Source organism: Conger conger, chromosome 14, assembly GCF_963514075.1.
Source record: "Conger conger chromosome 14, fConCon1.1, whole genome shotgun sequence".
In the NCBI taxonomy this organism is placed as follows: Eukaryota; Metazoa; Chordata; class Actinopteri; order Anguilliformes; family Congridae; genus Conger; species Conger conger.
This window is the reverse complement of record NC_083773.1, coordinates 16,231,073-16,247,494: the sequence shown is the minus strand read 5'-3', so window position 1 is coordinate 16,247,494 and position 16,422 is coordinate 16,231,073. Positions and strand designations below refer to the sequence as shown.

Sequence of the window (16,422 nt, the reverse complement as noted above, 5' to 3'; positions counted from 1 at the left end):
CTCGAAAGTTCCAAGTTTTGGTCGGTTGTCTTTCTAATTTAAGAACCACTCTGAATTCATTTAAATTAAATTCGGTAACGGCGATATTTCCCAAAACGTCATCAAACACACAATCTTTGTCGCAGACTTTTTTATGACATGCCATTTGTTGATGTAACCACAAAACAACTCACTGAATTACCCTAGATAACATTACTTATTGTGGTGATATCCCTGAGATAACCTATTCGTTGATTTAATAATACGTGTGCTCTTTAAACTACTCATCTGGTATCTTTACGTTCAAATTAAAGTAACTGACTACACCGTCATGTTCATCATTTATAATAAAACTTTTAATACAGTAGCCTGCACAATATTTACTACTTTAGATAACATAATTGGGGTCCACATATCCAAGAAGCCATTTTTTTCTAATTATGAGCTGTTCTGTGGCAGCTCAGCTCAGATGTTTTCCTGAGGATGGAGAAGAGACAGGCGCTGAAAAGTCGCTCTCGGGGATGGGGTGGGCTTGTACCACATCCCCCCGGCAAACGTGTCGACCGCAAGCTGAGCCCCTCCTGCAGTCACAGGACCAAGCTCCCACCGATCAGGGCGTACCCTGTCGTCGAGGAGAAGGGGTACTACTCCGAGCTCCTTTCCACAGAGGCCAGCTCTCAACTGCCGGTAAACACATGTTCTTGCACCAGACACATGCTGCCATATTCATAACACATAAACACAAACACACAGTTGCAAGCATATCACTGTACAAATACAGTTAGGTGCACAAAATGTATGGTAGATGGCATTATTAACTGGTAAACACTGATGCTCCCTTTAACAATTCATCTCCCCCACAACCATTTTTCCCTTCCTGGCCTCATGATGCTGAACTGACCAGCATTCAGGTGTTATTTTCAATTCACCAGCTCACTCATATTGGAATGGGTTTAAGTTTTGTTCATTTTCCCTGTGGATTACTATGATATAACAAGCTCTTGCAGTTGTACCTGTCGTTTATTGCCAGGGCTGTGCAGCCAAACTTGCGAACACAAGGATTCACCATCCTTCTAATTTGTGAAATGTCTGGGGACAAACAATTCATTATGTGAAGTGCAGTGCAGTGTCCTTTGTCTCTCGTTGGTGGCTGAAGGTGACTGTCAACTTTTGTTATGTTGTATTTGGTAGCCCTCTACCCAGGGACCAGAGACCCAACAGAGTTTGCTGTGCCAAGCAGGCTATGAGTCCAACACTCCCAAAGGTGAGACTACAGTGTAGTGTTGTGTGTATCTGTACTGCTTGTAGGTAGGATGTGCCTGTTGGTTATTTCATGAGGTATGCAATGGAATTAGTCCTATAGATATATTTTTCTGAAATTGCCGAGATACTACTGTTGAGATATACTGTATTTCTGAAATGGATTGGTATCTCTGAAGTAGGACATAATAGTATTTTTGTGTTTTAATGTAGTTGGATTCTCAGGAACAGCATGTTTTCCCCTGTCTAACAGCACAACATTATGGCTTGATCATATGGATTTTTGAGTGAACTTATTCAGTTATTTATGTTAGTTATTTAGCTATCTGACTTCTACACTCTCGTGTACGTAAAAATAAATTAAGGAGAGAAATGGACAAGGTTTTTGGTTGATGCCTGTAAGTGTAGACTGGAGACTGGTGTGATGAGTTGCCCAATGCTCTGACAGTTTGAGATGCTCCAAGAATCACCTCCATAGTTTTGAGAAATAGCTGATTTATAATGTTACAGATGTTAGTATGTCACAGTCATCAGTGTGATTTAGTGTAGGGCTTCCCTCCTGGAGTGAAGTGCACTGACATGCCCCTCTCTGTGCCCCAGTGACCACCTTTAAGACCCCTGTGGACCTTGAGGACCTGCTGGCCAAGGACAGGCACGGGCCATCCACTCAGCGCCTGCTGCAGACGGACTTCGCCCTGCGGGGTTACACCGCCAAAGTGCAGCTGCCCTTTAGCTGTCAGCCCGGGGAGCTGCCTCGCAAGCTGGAGATTGAGAGGTGAGCCATCAAGCTGTGTTTTATGCTTAAAATAAGCATGCAGAATACAAATACATTACAGTCGTATTCATCAGTGTATGATCCCAAAACTGAAACACATGCTTGCATGTTGATGAAATTACATAAATTCAAGAGCTCTTCGTGAATTTCTTCCAGGCGAAGACGGACGTACAGTAACCTTGACATTAACCAGCTCCTGAAGGACATGGGCATCGACTCGGGTGATCTGATGCTCAGACACCAGGGCTACGAGGAGGGGCAGAGCGGTCCTGAGAACCTGGCTCGGCCAGTCTTCAACTACCTGCCTTTAGAGGTTAGCTCGCATGGAATGACAGAAACTAATTGTTTTAAACTCCTTGGGATCTGTCGTCAGCTATTTCTGTCGCTGTTGCACTTCAAACACAAAGCATTTCACATAGGCTGTGCCCCTCAGGTCTTTGACAACGAGGAGTTTGATGTGCGGACCCCTGAAGACTGGCTGTCCCTGGGCTGTGAGGAGGGCTCTGCTGCACGCAAACCTGTCCCTGCCAAAGCACTGCTGCCCCGCAGGGACGGTACACCACACGGTACTCTACGTTCTTGAGAATGACAATAATGATTTGTTATTTAGCTGACTTTTTCATCCAAAGCGTCTTACAGTTCATTTGACTTAAGAAGGGGACAATCCTCCCTGGAGCATTGCAGGGTTAAGGGCCTTGCTCAAGGCCCTAACAGCTGTGTGGATCTTATCGTGGCTACACCAGGGCTTGAACCTCCAACTTTCCAGGTCCCAGTCATGTACCTTAACTATGAAGCTACAGGCTGCCCTGTTATGCAAGCAAGGCCACTCAACATATCCTGTTGTGTGGTTATTTTTCCAAACGTATCAGCTGTTTTGGACGTCACACTTGCTCTATATTTCCACCCTTTGTCATTGCTCTCCAAATGGGACCGGTCAGTAACCTTGTCTTTATGTCCAGCTGCAAGCCTGGCTCTCAGACTCCAAGCCCAAGTTCAAATGCATCACACTTTTCAAGTGCAGTGGACTGTGTCCTTCTGTAAATCTCTTTTAATGCATAGCTTTTATCCTTCACCTGGCTGTGTAGAAGACCCAAAGAAGCTGAGGTACTGTTGGCAGCCGGTGGGAGTTGTGGAGTATGACCCGGAGAAGGCGCTGTACCTGGTGCACATGGCTGACCGTAACAGCAGAGTGAGGGATGAGAAGGGGAACCCTGTGGTTGTCCCCACGGACCAGAGAGCTGAAGGTGAGAGAAAGTCCTCCTTCCAATTTCTCACTCCATATCCTCCCAAAACAGGCAAATTAAAGTTGTTAGTTGAACCATTAAACCCAACAGTTTGACTGTTATAAAATGAGAGTGACGCATTCTCAGTTTGGTCTTGCAGTTCAGGATGTCCATGGTGCGATACGTCAGATGATACAGAACATCTTTTTTTTGTATGTTATCAGTTTTGCGGGCAAAATAAGATACCCGTCTCCATCAATGCAAGCCCTGTCCGCTTCTCTCTCCGCTGAATATTCTTGTAAATGCTGATCTGCTTTACTGGTGTACATGCTAGTCATGCTATTGGCAAATAAAACAAATACTGGAGATTAATATATGATACAAAGTGTTAATAGTAACCAGTATATGCCGAAGAACAATGCCACATTGTAACTCTTTGTGGTGATGAGACACACGCTCGCTCTCTCTCTCTCTCTCTCTCTCTCTCTCTCTCTCACTCTCTCTCTCTCTCTCTCTCTCTCTGCCCCTCAGATGTGGGCGAGCTGCAGCCCGGCCAGCACTGGGTGCCCAGGATCCGGCTGAACTTCAGTGCGGAGGACCCACACGTGTTCGCTCAGAGGGTGCAGTGGGCCCAGCGCTGGAGGGAGAACACAGAGGCCCTGCTGCTCTACCACCTGGCTGTGGACTGCATGCCCGTGTGGAGCGGCTCGCCCTCCCTGGACCCCGCCTGTCTGACCCGCATCAAAAAGCACGCCCTCTCCACGCCTGGCCTCAAAGTGCAGCTGTGAGTCAGGCCTCTGCACTGCTCATTCACACGCAGTATCAGTGTGTGTCTGTTTGAGTGTGTGTGCATATGAGCGTGTGTGATGGTGGCTGAATGGTGTTCCCGCCCGCAGGCTGCAGGAGTGTGTGAGCCGTTTGGAGAGTGAGATCAGTCTGGAGTACGACCGCACCATGAACCGCATCAACTTCGACAAGGTGGTGATGACATGTCCTGAGGAGTTCTCCCACATCACCCTGCCTCAGCGAGACTCTCAGTGTGTGCCAGAGTCAGGTAAGAGCAGCAGTGGGGACAGCACTAATGAATCAAGGGTGGACAACATCATTGCTTTAGAGCTGCAGACAGTGATAGTTTTTTTTTCACCTTGTATGATATGTGCATTTTGATTCCATACCTAGATTAGAACCTATTTGTATTTACAGTATTTTTAAGGACAGGAGGGTTTTTAGCTCTTGTTGAGGCTTTTTTAAAATTGGAGATATTTATCTTTTCTGTAACATTGCATTGACTGCTTGTGTCTATAAGCCTCTGGTTTTTCTGTAATGATGTGAACAGTGCTAGCTCCAGCTTTGTCTTGCCCTCAGGCCTCGTGCCGGTTCCAGACTTCCCCTTCTCACAGAACCGGGCGTCGTTCATCCGCAAGTCCCTGCTGACCAAGCCTGAAGTCATCACGGTGCTGTGCAATGTTCGAGTGCAGTGCAACAAGGTGGCCGCCATGAGCACGTTCCACATTCCCTTCACCAAGGCCCTGCGTCTGGATGAGTTTGAGGTGGCCCACTCCCAGACCCAGTCTCAGGTGCCCCAGAGATACCCGTCTCTTAACCCAGTCCCCTCATCCCTCCATCTCCCTCCACCTCCTCACACATCACTCCATTTTACCTTTATGTGCATTCATTTCTCCCTTCATTGCTTGGATTGCCCGTCTTCAGCACATCGCCCCATCACATGAGAAATGTGAAATTTAGCCAGGAAACCAGGGATATCCCCTCCTCCCCCCTTGTGGGACCTTTAATGATCACAGTCAGTCAGGCCTTTGGTTTATGTTTCTTCTGAAACACAATCTCTTGCATCCCAGCATCCCTGTCGCTATACTGGGACATTGGGGTGTTTTATTTGCAACTTCACAAATCATCTCCCATCCAAGTACTAACCAAGGCCACACCTGCATGGCTTCACCCTTTCAGCAGAAGAAGGGTCCATTGCTGTCTCTCCACATCTCTCCCTCCAGCTGCAGCTGTTTCTGCGGGACACCTGGGTTCCCTCGCTCTGCAACTCCATCCGCTACAGCCTGCAGGACCAGACCATGGGCTGGTTCTGCCTGTCCGAGTCCAGCTGGGAGGTGTACCAGCTGTCCAAGATGTTCTGCCTGATGTCGCAGGTGCGCTTCAGCCTGCAGGACTCACTGCGCTTCCTGGTGCAGGACTCGCTGGTGGGCCTGGGTCGGCTGGTGCTGGATGCCTGCCACAGCATTCTGCCCCTGCCTGAGAACATGGCCTGGGGCTCCAACCTCATCAACAGCCTGTACAAGTGCGTGAGCTTCTCCCCTGCTGTTCCCCCCACCCCCCCTCTCTCTCTGCCTCTGTCTCTTCATCAGCTGCAGGAGGAGGGCAGAGGTTATGCTTGCTTCTTTCTGACGGTTGGCTTAATAGGGATGTTTTTTTAAAGTTGAAGTTCTAGTAGTTCTATGGAACCTGCAAGTATTGGGGCACAGCTGATCGTTCTGAACTCTTGATTAAACTTGCTTTATTGGTTGCAGATGTACATTGTGTTATTCTATTTGGATCTGTGAATGCACCTTTCACAGCACCTTAAAGACATACAATGCTGGATCTTTACCCTGGAGATATTATAAAATAACCATGCTATGATGCACTAGCAGTCTCTGAAAGGGATTCTTCTCTCTGCAGACCCAAGAAGAACCCGATGTTCTTGGTGGACCTCGTCCTGGACCAGACTGGTGTCCACTATAGCACTCCCCTGGACAGTTTCGAGGCCGCCCTCATCAGCCTGTTTGACAAGGGGATCCTGGTCACCCACAACCTGCCTCAGCTGGACAAGGTGAAGTGTTCTCATTGTGGATAATGTGATCATGATTGTGCTCCTCACAGTCATTTATTTTTAAATGATGAATGGGAAATACGTTTCATTAGCTGCCTGTACTAAGCAGTGCAGTTTAATTAATGCATAATGAAGGGTTTTGTATCTCAATTTGTGATGAACAGTGTGTCTGCGCTCCTTTTTGTTATGGAGGGGTATGCCTGTATCTGGGTGTGAAACTGAAAGGGCCCCGTCTCTGTCTCTGTGTCAGTTTGTGATGAAGCAGATGTTCATCAGCGGGACCCCCCAGCTGCACTCTGTGGCCCTGTGGGAGCCGGCGGTGGTGGAGATCCGGGAGAAGATCCGCACGGCCCTGCGCAAGGCCGCCGTGCCCCTGAGGGCGTATGCCCGCGAGTACGAGCGCCACCTAGAGGTGTACAACACTGACATCGCAACCTACATCAAGTAAGGGCACGGCGTTGTGGGCATCTGACTCACATAGAGCCATAGCATTGTCTGTATAGCTCCTCATTCAGAGAAGACAAGACTGCCTATGGTTTGGGTAGGGGAGTGATATTGTCTAGTGCTGTTAATATTAGACAGTTAAAGGCGTTGTCCACTTTCAGGTGCCATTGAAGCTCATAGACTTTGGTGGTTTTCCTATGCAGGTCACACAGCAGGCCAGACCAGACGCCGCAGGAGATAAAGGACGAGGTGGACAATCACCTGCGGGAGAAGTATCGGCTGGACCACACCCTGCCATCCTCCATTGTGATTGGGCCCTTCATGGTCAGCGTGGAGGCCACACGCCAGAGCCTGTCCAGCAAGCGCCGTGGCCTGGCCAATGCTGTGCTCGACCAGTTCGCCTTGAGGCTACGCCAGCAAGTAGACGATGTGGGTTGTGTCTGTTTGAGTGTGTGTGGGGGTGTGTAGTGCGGTCATGTGTATAGCCTTGTGTGTATTGTGCCAGTACTTTTGAATAGTCCTGTTCTTGTGTTTCTTATTTCAGGCATGTACAGAGTGTAAGGCAATCAGCATGAAGCTTTTTGACAGACCTAACAGCATTGAGGAGCTCACAGAGAAGCGTGATTGGATGAAGCTGATACCTGAACAGGTCAAGGGTCATGAGGTATGGTATGGTCCCATTCCTGGGGCATCCGTGCAGATATTGCAGAAACCCTAGCAGGGATCTGTTTTAATTGAGCTTCATTGATGTTTTTGCTCAAAATACACTCAGTAAGCACTTTATTAGGTATTTATTACTTTGAGGTTTGATGTGTTGTGTGTTCAGAGATGCTCTTCTGCATACCACTGTTGTAATGTGTGGTTATTTGCGTTACTGTCACCTTCCTGTCAGCTTTGATCAGTCTGGCCCTTCTCCTCTGACGTCTCTCATTAACAGCGCATTTCTGCCTGCAGAACTGCTAATTGGATGTTTTCAGTTTTTCGCACCATTCTCAGCAAACTCTAGAGACTGTTGTGTGTGAAAATCCGAGGAGATCAGCCAGATACTCAAACCCTCCCCATCCTTATGTTTGATGTGAACATTAACTGAAGCTCCTGACCCCTATCTGCATGACTATATGCATTGTACTGCTGTCACAGGATTGGTTGATTAGATAATCGCATGAATAAGTGGGTGTACAGTGCTCAGCGAGTGGAAGTATATTAGGGGAGAAGAGGGCAGGTGAAAAGTCAGTATTATCGTCATCTGATCCTTACTGGCCATTAAAAATTACTAACAAGACGTGGTAACACGGTCACAATTTAAGTACTGCCTCTGCCTGAGCAAGGAAAAACTGAATACTGAAGAAATTTGAAGTGAATTTGACTGGTGTAAGAATGTCCTTGGTTTTATTGATTTTATTTCGTACTGATATGTACTGATATTTTGTTCTCATGTTTTGAAGGAGTTAATTTCCAAAGTCGTGGCAGATTACGAGTTAATCGACGAGTTCTTTTACAACCTCTCTGATGCCGACTTCACTGCTAAGTAAGTTGAAAAGTACCCACGCAGCCCCATGAGTGAGAGGGAAGAGTTTAGTGCTGAGTGTGTGTGTGTGTGTGTGTGTGATGCATGAGAAAGAGAGAGAGAGAGAGAGATTGTGTATTTGTAGGTGAGGGTGTATGTGTACGTGGAAATGTGAAGGTGAATCTTAGGGTTTGTGTGAGAGAGTGAAGGTAAGTGTGTGTTTGTGTATGGAATTGGAGTGTGAAGGTGAGTTTGTGTGTGTTTGTGTGTGATTGGAGTGTGAAGGTGAGTTTGTGTGTGTTTGTGTGTGATTGGAGTGTGAAGGTTAGTTTGTGTGTGTGTTTGTGTGTGATTGGGACTGAGTGTGAGGCTACAGAAGGGCGCTGAGCACACACCTCTGTGCAGGTGGACTGCGGTTGCATGGCCTCAGAAGGTCCTGACCCAGATGGAGACGGTGAAGGTCCAGCATGAGGAGGATGAAGAGCGCTTCAACAAGATCCAGCAGGTGGACCAGAACAACTTCCAGGAGCGCCTGGATGCCTTACAGGTGAGCTGTGCACCTAACATCACTATAGAGTCTGTCACATTACAATACGTTTTTCTGTTCGCACGCCTCTATATACTGTATCTTCTTGACAATCCTTCTTAAATTTATTGGATATCTTTGTAATTTTTTCAGAATGAATTTGTGTGTATAAGGGTCTTCGTTGTTCATCTGTCTTTTCATATCAGGCACTGCAATTTAGTTTTACCGTGGGCATATATTACTAATGGCCAATCCCTCATTTTTCTGAATGCCTGCCACTAACTGATTAAATGATGCTTCTTGGGAGCACTTTCATAGTCTTCTGCTTTACATGACTAGTTGATGCAGTGTCTTGTTTGAACACAAGCATCGAGTATACAATCTTCCTGTTGCTTCTCTTACCATTGTGAACGTTCCCTGTATTTCATTCTGTGGAGCACTGGGCCTTGAAAGCAGGTAACAGAATTTACCCATGATCCCCATCATTCTACCTTGGCAGATGCTGGTGGCGGGGTTTTCCGCCTACACGGACATTGAGCGTGCCCATGAGATCGCCAACGAGGTGCGGCGTGTTTCAAAGCAGCTGAAAGAGGCCCAGGGCTTGGCGCAACTCTACAACAACCGCGAACGTCTCTTTGGCAACCCCATCACCAATGTGAGCGTGCACTCCTCTCCCCTCTCTCCAGGGTACCCAACAGCCCAATCAGATCCTCTCAGTCTCTAACTGCTTGTGCTGAATGGCCAGAACTGTGAGGGCTTAATTGACTCGGTCCTTCCTGTTTGCTGAAAATGACAAGTAAACCTGATACTTGTTATGCAAACATAGAATTAAATCCAGGTCATTGTTTTCTGCCAAATGTTTTGCAGCAGAATATGAAGGAGCAGTCTTCCATACAAATTGACCATGTCTCAGAATCTTTGAGTGAAAGCAGACTCCCCAATCCCCTGAAGCACACCTTGTGCTGAGCGTGTGCTGTGTTTGCCCCGTCCAGTACGACCGCCTCCAGAAGCTCACACGTGACTTCCAGCCCTTCCGCGACCTGTGGACCACCACCTCTGACTGGATACGCTGGCAGGAGAGCTGGCTGAATGAGGCCCTGTCCCTCATCGACCCGGAACAGCTGGAGCGCAACGTCAGCGACACCTACAGAATCATGCACAAGTGCATCAAGCAGTTTAAAGACATTCCAGGTGACAGGGAAAGCACAGGGGCTGGAGAAACTTAGGTTATCGCAACTTGTTTCGCTTGTATTACTGTAAGTCACATCATAGGCTTTCAGTTGCTGGTTATCTGGCAAACCCCACCACTCTTGTAGCCGCTGTTTCTGTGGCTACATTTCTTTGCCACCATGTCCACTCCTTGTGTCTGTATCGTAATGCATGACGCACTAGCCCCCTCCTGTGGAACCATGAAAGGGCTGCGAATGTGTTGAAGGGGTGGCACGGGCAGGGGTATGCGTTAACTCTCCTCCCCCTGGGTCCCCGCAGCCTGCCAGAACGTGGCCACGCACGTGCAGGGGAAGGTGGAGGACTTCCAGCCGTACATCCCCCTGATCCAGGGGCTCCGCAACCCCGGCATGCGCAGCCGGCACTGGGAGGTGCTGTCGGACCGCATCAGCATGAACGTCCGGCCCAAGGCCAACTTCACCCTCTCCCGCTGCCTGGAGATGGGCATGCAGGGCCACGTGGAGCACATCGCAGCGGTAGCTGAGATCGCCGGCAAGGAGTTTGCCATCGAACAGGTGAGCGTTTGAGTCTGCAGCTCTCTCTGTTTATCCTGAGGAGCTGGTAAGTGCCCCTCACCTCTCACCTTTACCCTTGAGGAGTTCATCATCCTGTATGGCAGGGATCATCAAATCATGGCCCTTTAGTTCAGAGAACTGCTGGTTTTCCACCCTCCCTTTACCTGGGAGTTGGGTGTGAAGACAGTCTGGCCAATCGGTAGCACTAACTGTTCAGCTAATTACCTGGGAGAATGGAAAACCAGGGCCGGATTTGGATTCGAGGTCCATTTTTGATGATTGCTGCTGTATGGTATAGACCTTTTAGATACATGCAGAATGCTGTGTATATAAATATTTATATTTTTGTGTTTGGTGTGTTTATATTGTGTGCCTCTCTTTCTTGTGAGTCTCTATACCTGTCTGTTTAGCCTTGGTGTCCCTGGTGTAAAACCCAGCTATCACCAACTTGAAATGGTCAAACCATGCTGAGTATGGAGCTGGTCCGAACTGGTCAACCAGCCGTTCCAAAAAACTTCTAATAATTTTATGTGTTTTTATTGTGTGTATGTGTCTTATATTTTTTGTCTGTGTCTATATACGTGTTTGTGTTTCCCGGGCTCCTAGGCACTGGATAAAATGGAGCAGGAGTGGTCCTCTGTGATGTTTGATGTGATGCCCTACAAAGAGACGGGCACTCACATCCTGAAGAGCCCAGACGAGGCCTCCCAGCTGCTGGACGACCACATCGTCATGACTCAGAGCATGTCCTTCTCGCCCTACAAGAAGCAGTTTGAGGAGCGTATCAGCACCTGGGAGAACACGCTCAGGCTGACCCAGGTACACTGTCCCAGGGGTGCTGGTGTGCTGCCTGGCCTGGTGGAGCCCTACCTGCGGGGTGTATTGGGGATACTGTTTGCCTTTTTGGCGTGTCCTCTCTCTAACTAATTTTAAAGAGTTTGTCAGAAAATATTCCTTCTTTTCACTTCATATCTGCTCATCTGTTGCCTTTGTTCAGTGGTGAATGTTGTCCACACTGCAGTCTAATAAGATTACAGGTGCAGTTTGACAGTGGTGATAGCGGCTCTCGGTTTCCCCCTGCTGTCAGGACGTTCTGGAGGAGTGGCTGACCTGCCAACGCTCCTGGCTCTACCTGGAGCCCATCTTCAGCTCTGATGACATCAACAGCCAACTGCCTGTGGAGGCCACGCGCTACCAGACCATGGAGCGCACGTGGCGCAAGGTCATGAAGAACGCCTTCGACAACAAGCAGGTGAGCCCCCGCTGCGAGGGGGCCTTGTGAGCACCGCACAGGCACAGCTTTATCAACGGCCAATGATAAGCCAATCAGCTTTCAACCTTTTTGTGAACTCTGGCCCTGCAAAGAAACCGGAAGACCTTGGACTTTGTGCAGTCATAGTTTAGTATGTCCCCAATAAAAGCTGCTTCAGTTGAGTTTTGCGGGTAAACGAGGGAATGGAATGTTTTCTCATAGTGTGGAAACTGACCCTACATAGTTAAATGAGACCTCTACATTGGCCAATAGGACACATTTGATGTAATGTGCATAGCTGTTCATTATTTTTTCCGTGGCTTCCTCAAATAAAAATACAATTGCCTCTGTAATTGATCTGAAATTGATCTTGTTTAAAGTTTGCCCAGTATGCATTGCCTCGATCCCTCCATCCTTGTACTTGCATCTCTTCCTCGTGTCCTCTGTACGAATGAGCCCCATGTGCTGCCCGTGTCCCAGGTGATCAGCCTGTGCCCAGATCCCCACCTGCTGGAGAGTCTGAAGAACTGCAACAGGCTGCTGGAGCAGGTGCAGAAGGGCCTGAGCGAGTACCTGGAGACCAAGAGAGGGGTGTTCCCCAGGTATGGCCTGCAGGGGGCGCAAAGAAATCATAGTGACCTCTCTAAGTCTGTTTTAAGCCCCGTTTTTAGTGTTCTGCCTTGTCTTCAATGAGCACCCAAACATAATTGTATGAATTTCTCTAGGTTCTACTTCCTGTCAGATGATGAGCTGCTGGAGATCTTGTCCCAGACCAAGGATCCCATGGCAGTGCAGCCCCACCTCCGCAAGTGCTTTGAGAATATCGCCAAGGTATGACTCTCATGTATTGCTCTTTGTGTTTTTCTTCTTTTTGCCGTCATATTATGTTGCATTTCCAAATCAAAGGTGAAAATATTCACAATTGCAGTCTCCGGGTTTGTGGTGGAAGCAATAGCTAGCAGTAAATATCTTTGTCTGACGCTTCTGTTTCTCACATCATTCCTCTCTGCTCTCCCCTGCCACTCCTCAGTCTCTCGCCTCTTTATTGTTGGAGCAGTTGAAATACAGCATGTCTCTGTGGACAAACCCTTTAGTAGTCAGCTTTAGCTAGTGTACCCCAGGATCCTGTTGTAAATCAGCCTGTCTAACAGGGCACATTTGTAATGGTGTGATCGCCTCCTTGTTCCACCTCATTCAACGTGTCATGTACCATGTTGCCTCCCACAGCTGCAGTTTCAGTCCGACCTCCTCATCACACACATGTACTCTGGGGAGGGGGAGGAGGTCAAGCTGTTCCTGCCTGTGATGCCTTCTGGGAATGTGGAGGACTGGCTACGGGAGGTGGAGAAGTCTATGAAGGCCAGCCTGAGGGACAACATTGACCGTTCCCTACAGGAGTACCCAAAGGTCAGGCTCCAAATGGGAAATAAAACACAAAAGCCGATGCTAAATCTGGAAATGTTGTTACAGTAGAAAGCGAGACGTGCAAATGAGGCAAAAGCTCAGACAGCAGAATGCTCTACAGCACAGTTCAACAACTTAGAAACATAACATAGTGTGACAACTATGTTATGTTTGCTGACTTTACTGTTGCTTACCAACAGCAACAGCTAATTCTAGCCCTGTCAATCAACCACCAACTTGCTTTGACTCTACTGCCAGCCATTCACATCGCAGTAGTTATGTAGTTATTTTCTGAATATAAATGACAATATATGATGGCTGTCAGTTATCAGGTTTTTCCTGCATGTCTAGCTTCGCACATCTCATCAGTGTTTCTCCTCTCCTCCCTCAGAAAGTACGCACAGAGTGGGTGCTGTCCTGGCCAGGGCAGGTGGTCATCGCTGGCTGCCAGACCTTCTGGACCATGGAGATGTCTGAGGCTCTGGAACAGGGGCACCTGGCTGACCGTCTCTTCCCCCAGCTGCAGTCCCAGGTACGCTGGATACCTCCCTATGCCACCATGGAGACACATCCTCTTGGGTGGAGGGCGTCTAGCCCTTTCGTCCCCATATCAATGTACTGCAATGATGATTTTGATCATGATGTGTAGTGGTGGTGGAAATGTATATAATGTAAGGTATAATGTCCAGTGCATGATGTGTAACTTCTGGTGTGGCACCCTGGCAGCTGGGAGACTTGGTGCAGCTGGTGCGGGGTCGGCTGTCCAGGATGCAGCGGTCCGTGCTCTCCGCCCTCATCGTCATCGAGGTGCACGCCAAGGACGTGGCAGCCACCCTGGTGGAGGAAGGCGTCTCCAGCGTCAATGACTTTGAGTGGATCAGCCAGCTGAGGTCCGCAGCCTCTCACCTCTGAACAACATTAACATTGGGCCTGTTTCCCACAACTCTTCTGTCTTAATCCCTCAGTTCATGTTTATTATCACCTGAAATAAATGTGATAAAATAACATTGACATTAGTGAGCTTGACCCTGAGGTTAAAGTATCAAACAAAAATGAGAGCAGTACACACAGACAGACAGGCACACATGGCAGGTGTATACACAATAAGGCATGCAGGGCAGTTTGTTTCACCACACATTTAATTTGTGCAACTCTCCCGTCCCCTCACTTTGGGTGAGTCTGGGTGAAGCTGTATTCATTATATATTTTTGTCATTTTCTCCAGGTACTACTGGGCCCGGAATGACTTGTATGTTCGGGCAGTGAATGCAGAGTTCCTCTATGGCTATGAGTACCTGGGCAACACGGGCCGTCTGGTCATCACCCCACTAACAGACAGGTACAGCCACGCCTCACCGTGCCTCAGTGTACCCTGGCTATCCAAGGACAGTGCGTAGTGCGCTGTGCTGAGCTCCCTGCCCCTCTCACTCACCCGAAGGTGCTACCTGACGCTGACGGGAGCGCTGCACCTGAAGTTTGGGGGAGCGCCAGCCGGGCCGGCCGGGACAGGGAAAACAGAGACCACCAAAGATCTGGGCAAAGCTCTGGCCATCCAGACCGTGGTGTTCAACTGCTCAGACCAGCTGGACTTCATCGCCATGGGGAAGTTCCTCAAAGGATTGGCCAGGTGAGGTCCCCCTACTTCAGGTCTGGACTGTGTTTGCTCTCATTCTGAAAGTTTTTACACCATCTTTAATAACCACCTTTCACAAGCCTACAATCATCCAGTTTGTGTAACGAGGACATGGTCAGGGAATCAGTTATTATCACCTATGTAGCACTCATTCTGGGGCAAAAATATAGAGATGAAAAATGATTACTGTTCTGTTTTTTCCAATCCCCCATCCCCCTGCAGTTCTGGCGCATGGGCCTGCTTTGATGAGTTCAACCGTATCGATGTGGAGGTGCTGTCTGTCGTAGCCCAGCAGATCACCACCATCCAGAAGGCCCAACAGCAGAGAGTGAGCTGAGCTGAGACACACACACACACGTACACACACAAACACATACACACACGTACATACACACACGTGCACACACATATGCGCACACGCACACACACACGGACACGCGCACATACACCTCATAGATATTGTTGCGATCTAATGGTGTGATAAGCATGTTTTATTGAGTCATTTTTGTATATCTGTGTGTGTTTAGGCAGAGCGGTTTATGTTTGAAGGAGCAGAGATTCCTCTGGTTCCCTCCTGTGCTGTCTTCATCACCATGAATCCTGGCTACGCTGGCCGCACAGAGCTGCCAGACAACCTGAAGGTGCTCACTGCAGAAGCTGTGCTCTTGGAGTTCTGTTATTCAGACCAGTCTGTGTATCTCTTTTTTTTATTTTGAGATAGGATGGAGTTAATGGTCCGTTTGTGTTATGCCCAGGCCTTGTTCCGTCCTGTGGCCATGATGGTCCCTGACTACGCCATGATTGCTGAGATCTCCCTGTACTCCTTTGGCTTCAGCGATGCCAAAGTCCTGTCCAAGAAAATCACCACCACGTTCAAGCTGTCCTCTGAGCAGCTGAGCTCCCAGGTGAGATCTGTCTGTCTCAGAATATCTGTCTGTATCTGCAGTGCACACACAATGGTTATGTGTGAGTTTGTCGGTATCTGTAGTGCACACACGCGATGATTATGTATGTGTGTCTGTATCAGTATTGTGAACTCTGGGCTGTGTGCTCTCTTTAACACGAGTGTTGTGTGTTTTTGTCTGAGTTTATTGCATATCGCCCGTGTATGCCATTTTTGTTTGTTTGGGAGTGTCGCATCTTCATCTGTGTGTGCCTTTTTTGTCTGTGTGTCTGTTGTGTATTTGTGTGTGTGTGTGTGCGTGTGTGTGTGCTTGCATGCTCTGTGTGTTGTGTTTGCCTGCAGGACCACTATGACTTTGGAATGAGAGCAGTGAAGACAGTGATTTCTGCAGCCGGGAATCTGAAGCGGGAGAATCCAGAGATGAATGAGGTGAGCCAGTGTGCTCTGTGTACCGGAGGAGTATTTCCAGTTTCTCGTCTCTGATCCAGCTTCAGTTAAAACATATTCTTTTACTGATAATTTCACCATGGGCAAAAGAAGACTCTATGGTCTGGTCTTGGCCTTCTGATCTCCAACCTCTGACCTGTAGGAGCTTATCTGCCTGCGGGCGATCCGAGACGTCAACGTGCCCAAGTTCCTGCTGGATGACCTGAAGCTGTTCAGCGGCATTGTGTCAGATCTCTTCCCCAAGATCCGAGAGGAGCCCATCAACTACGGCACCCTGGAGGAGTCCATACGCAACATTTGCGTCAAGAAGTGCCTGAAGGACGTGGACGGTGAGTGGGCTCAGGCAGTGAGTGGGCATAGCAGCTGGGAACAGTGCGGGAGTGGGGATTATGATCAGGTTTGGTAAATGCACACAGTGAGAAGCAGTGGAAGAGATGCAGAGTGAGAGATGGGGCATGGGTGAATCCAGTGTGATCTTCAGTGTGTTG

General features: G+C 48.4%; 1 protein-coding gene across 1 annotated transcript in view; it reads left to right on the top strand.

Moving 5' to 3' along the window:
- Nucleotides 1-462: 462 nt before the first annotated feature.
- dnah1 (dynein, axonemal, heavy chain 1) overlaps nt 463-16,422 on the top strand; it is a 53,452-nt gene continuing 37,492 nt past the window's right edge. Inside the window, exons 1-33 of the mRNA XM_061220077.1 lie at nt 463-666; nt 1,171-1,243; nt 1,840-2,014; nt 2,171-2,327; nt 2,448-2,580; nt 3,100-3,258; nt 3,769-4,021; nt 4,134-4,291; nt 4,603-4,814; nt 5,247-5,545; nt 5,926-6,076; nt 6,327-6,520; nt 6,724-6,949; nt 7,065-7,184; nt 7,966-8,048; nt 8,433-8,574; nt 9,053-9,208; nt 9,546-9,744; nt 10,042-10,295; nt 10,902-11,114; nt 11,383-11,547; nt 12,028-12,149; nt 12,273-12,378; nt 12,775-12,954; nt 13,343-13,483; nt 13,678-13,841; nt 14,176-14,289; nt 14,389-14,577; nt 14,806-14,911; nt 15,111-15,224; nt 15,339-15,488; nt 15,830-15,916; nt 16,077-16,263. Of these exons, the coding sequence (XP_061076061.1) occupies nt 463-666; nt 1,171-1,243; nt 1,840-2,014; nt 2,171-2,327; nt 2,448-2,580; nt 3,100-3,258; nt 3,769-4,021; nt 4,134-4,291; nt 4,603-4,814; nt 5,247-5,545; nt 5,926-6,076; nt 6,327-6,520; nt 6,724-6,949; nt 7,065-7,184; nt 7,966-8,048; nt 8,433-8,574; nt 9,053-9,208; nt 9,546-9,744; nt 10,042-10,295; nt 10,902-11,114; nt 11,383-11,547; nt 12,028-12,149; nt 12,273-12,378; nt 12,775-12,954; nt 13,343-13,483; nt 13,678-13,841; nt 14,176-14,289; nt 14,389-14,577; nt 14,806-14,911; nt 15,111-15,224; nt 15,339-15,488; nt 15,830-15,916; nt 16,077-16,263 (5,386 nt within the window). The remainder of the gene's footprint in view (nt 667-1,170; nt 1,244-1,839; nt 2,015-2,170; nt 2,328-2,447; nt 2,581-3,099; nt 3,259-3,768; nt 4,022-4,133; nt 4,292-4,602; nt 4,815-5,246; nt 5,546-5,925; nt 6,077-6,326; nt 6,521-6,723; nt 6,950-7,064; nt 7,185-7,965; nt 8,049-8,432; nt 8,575-9,052; nt 9,209-9,545; nt 9,745-10,041; nt 10,296-10,901; nt 11,115-11,382; nt 11,548-12,027; nt 12,150-12,272; nt 12,379-12,774; nt 12,955-13,342; nt 13,484-13,677; nt 13,842-14,175; nt 14,290-14,388; nt 14,578-14,805; nt 14,912-15,110; nt 15,225-15,338; nt 15,489-15,829; nt 15,917-16,076; nt 16,264-16,422) is intronic.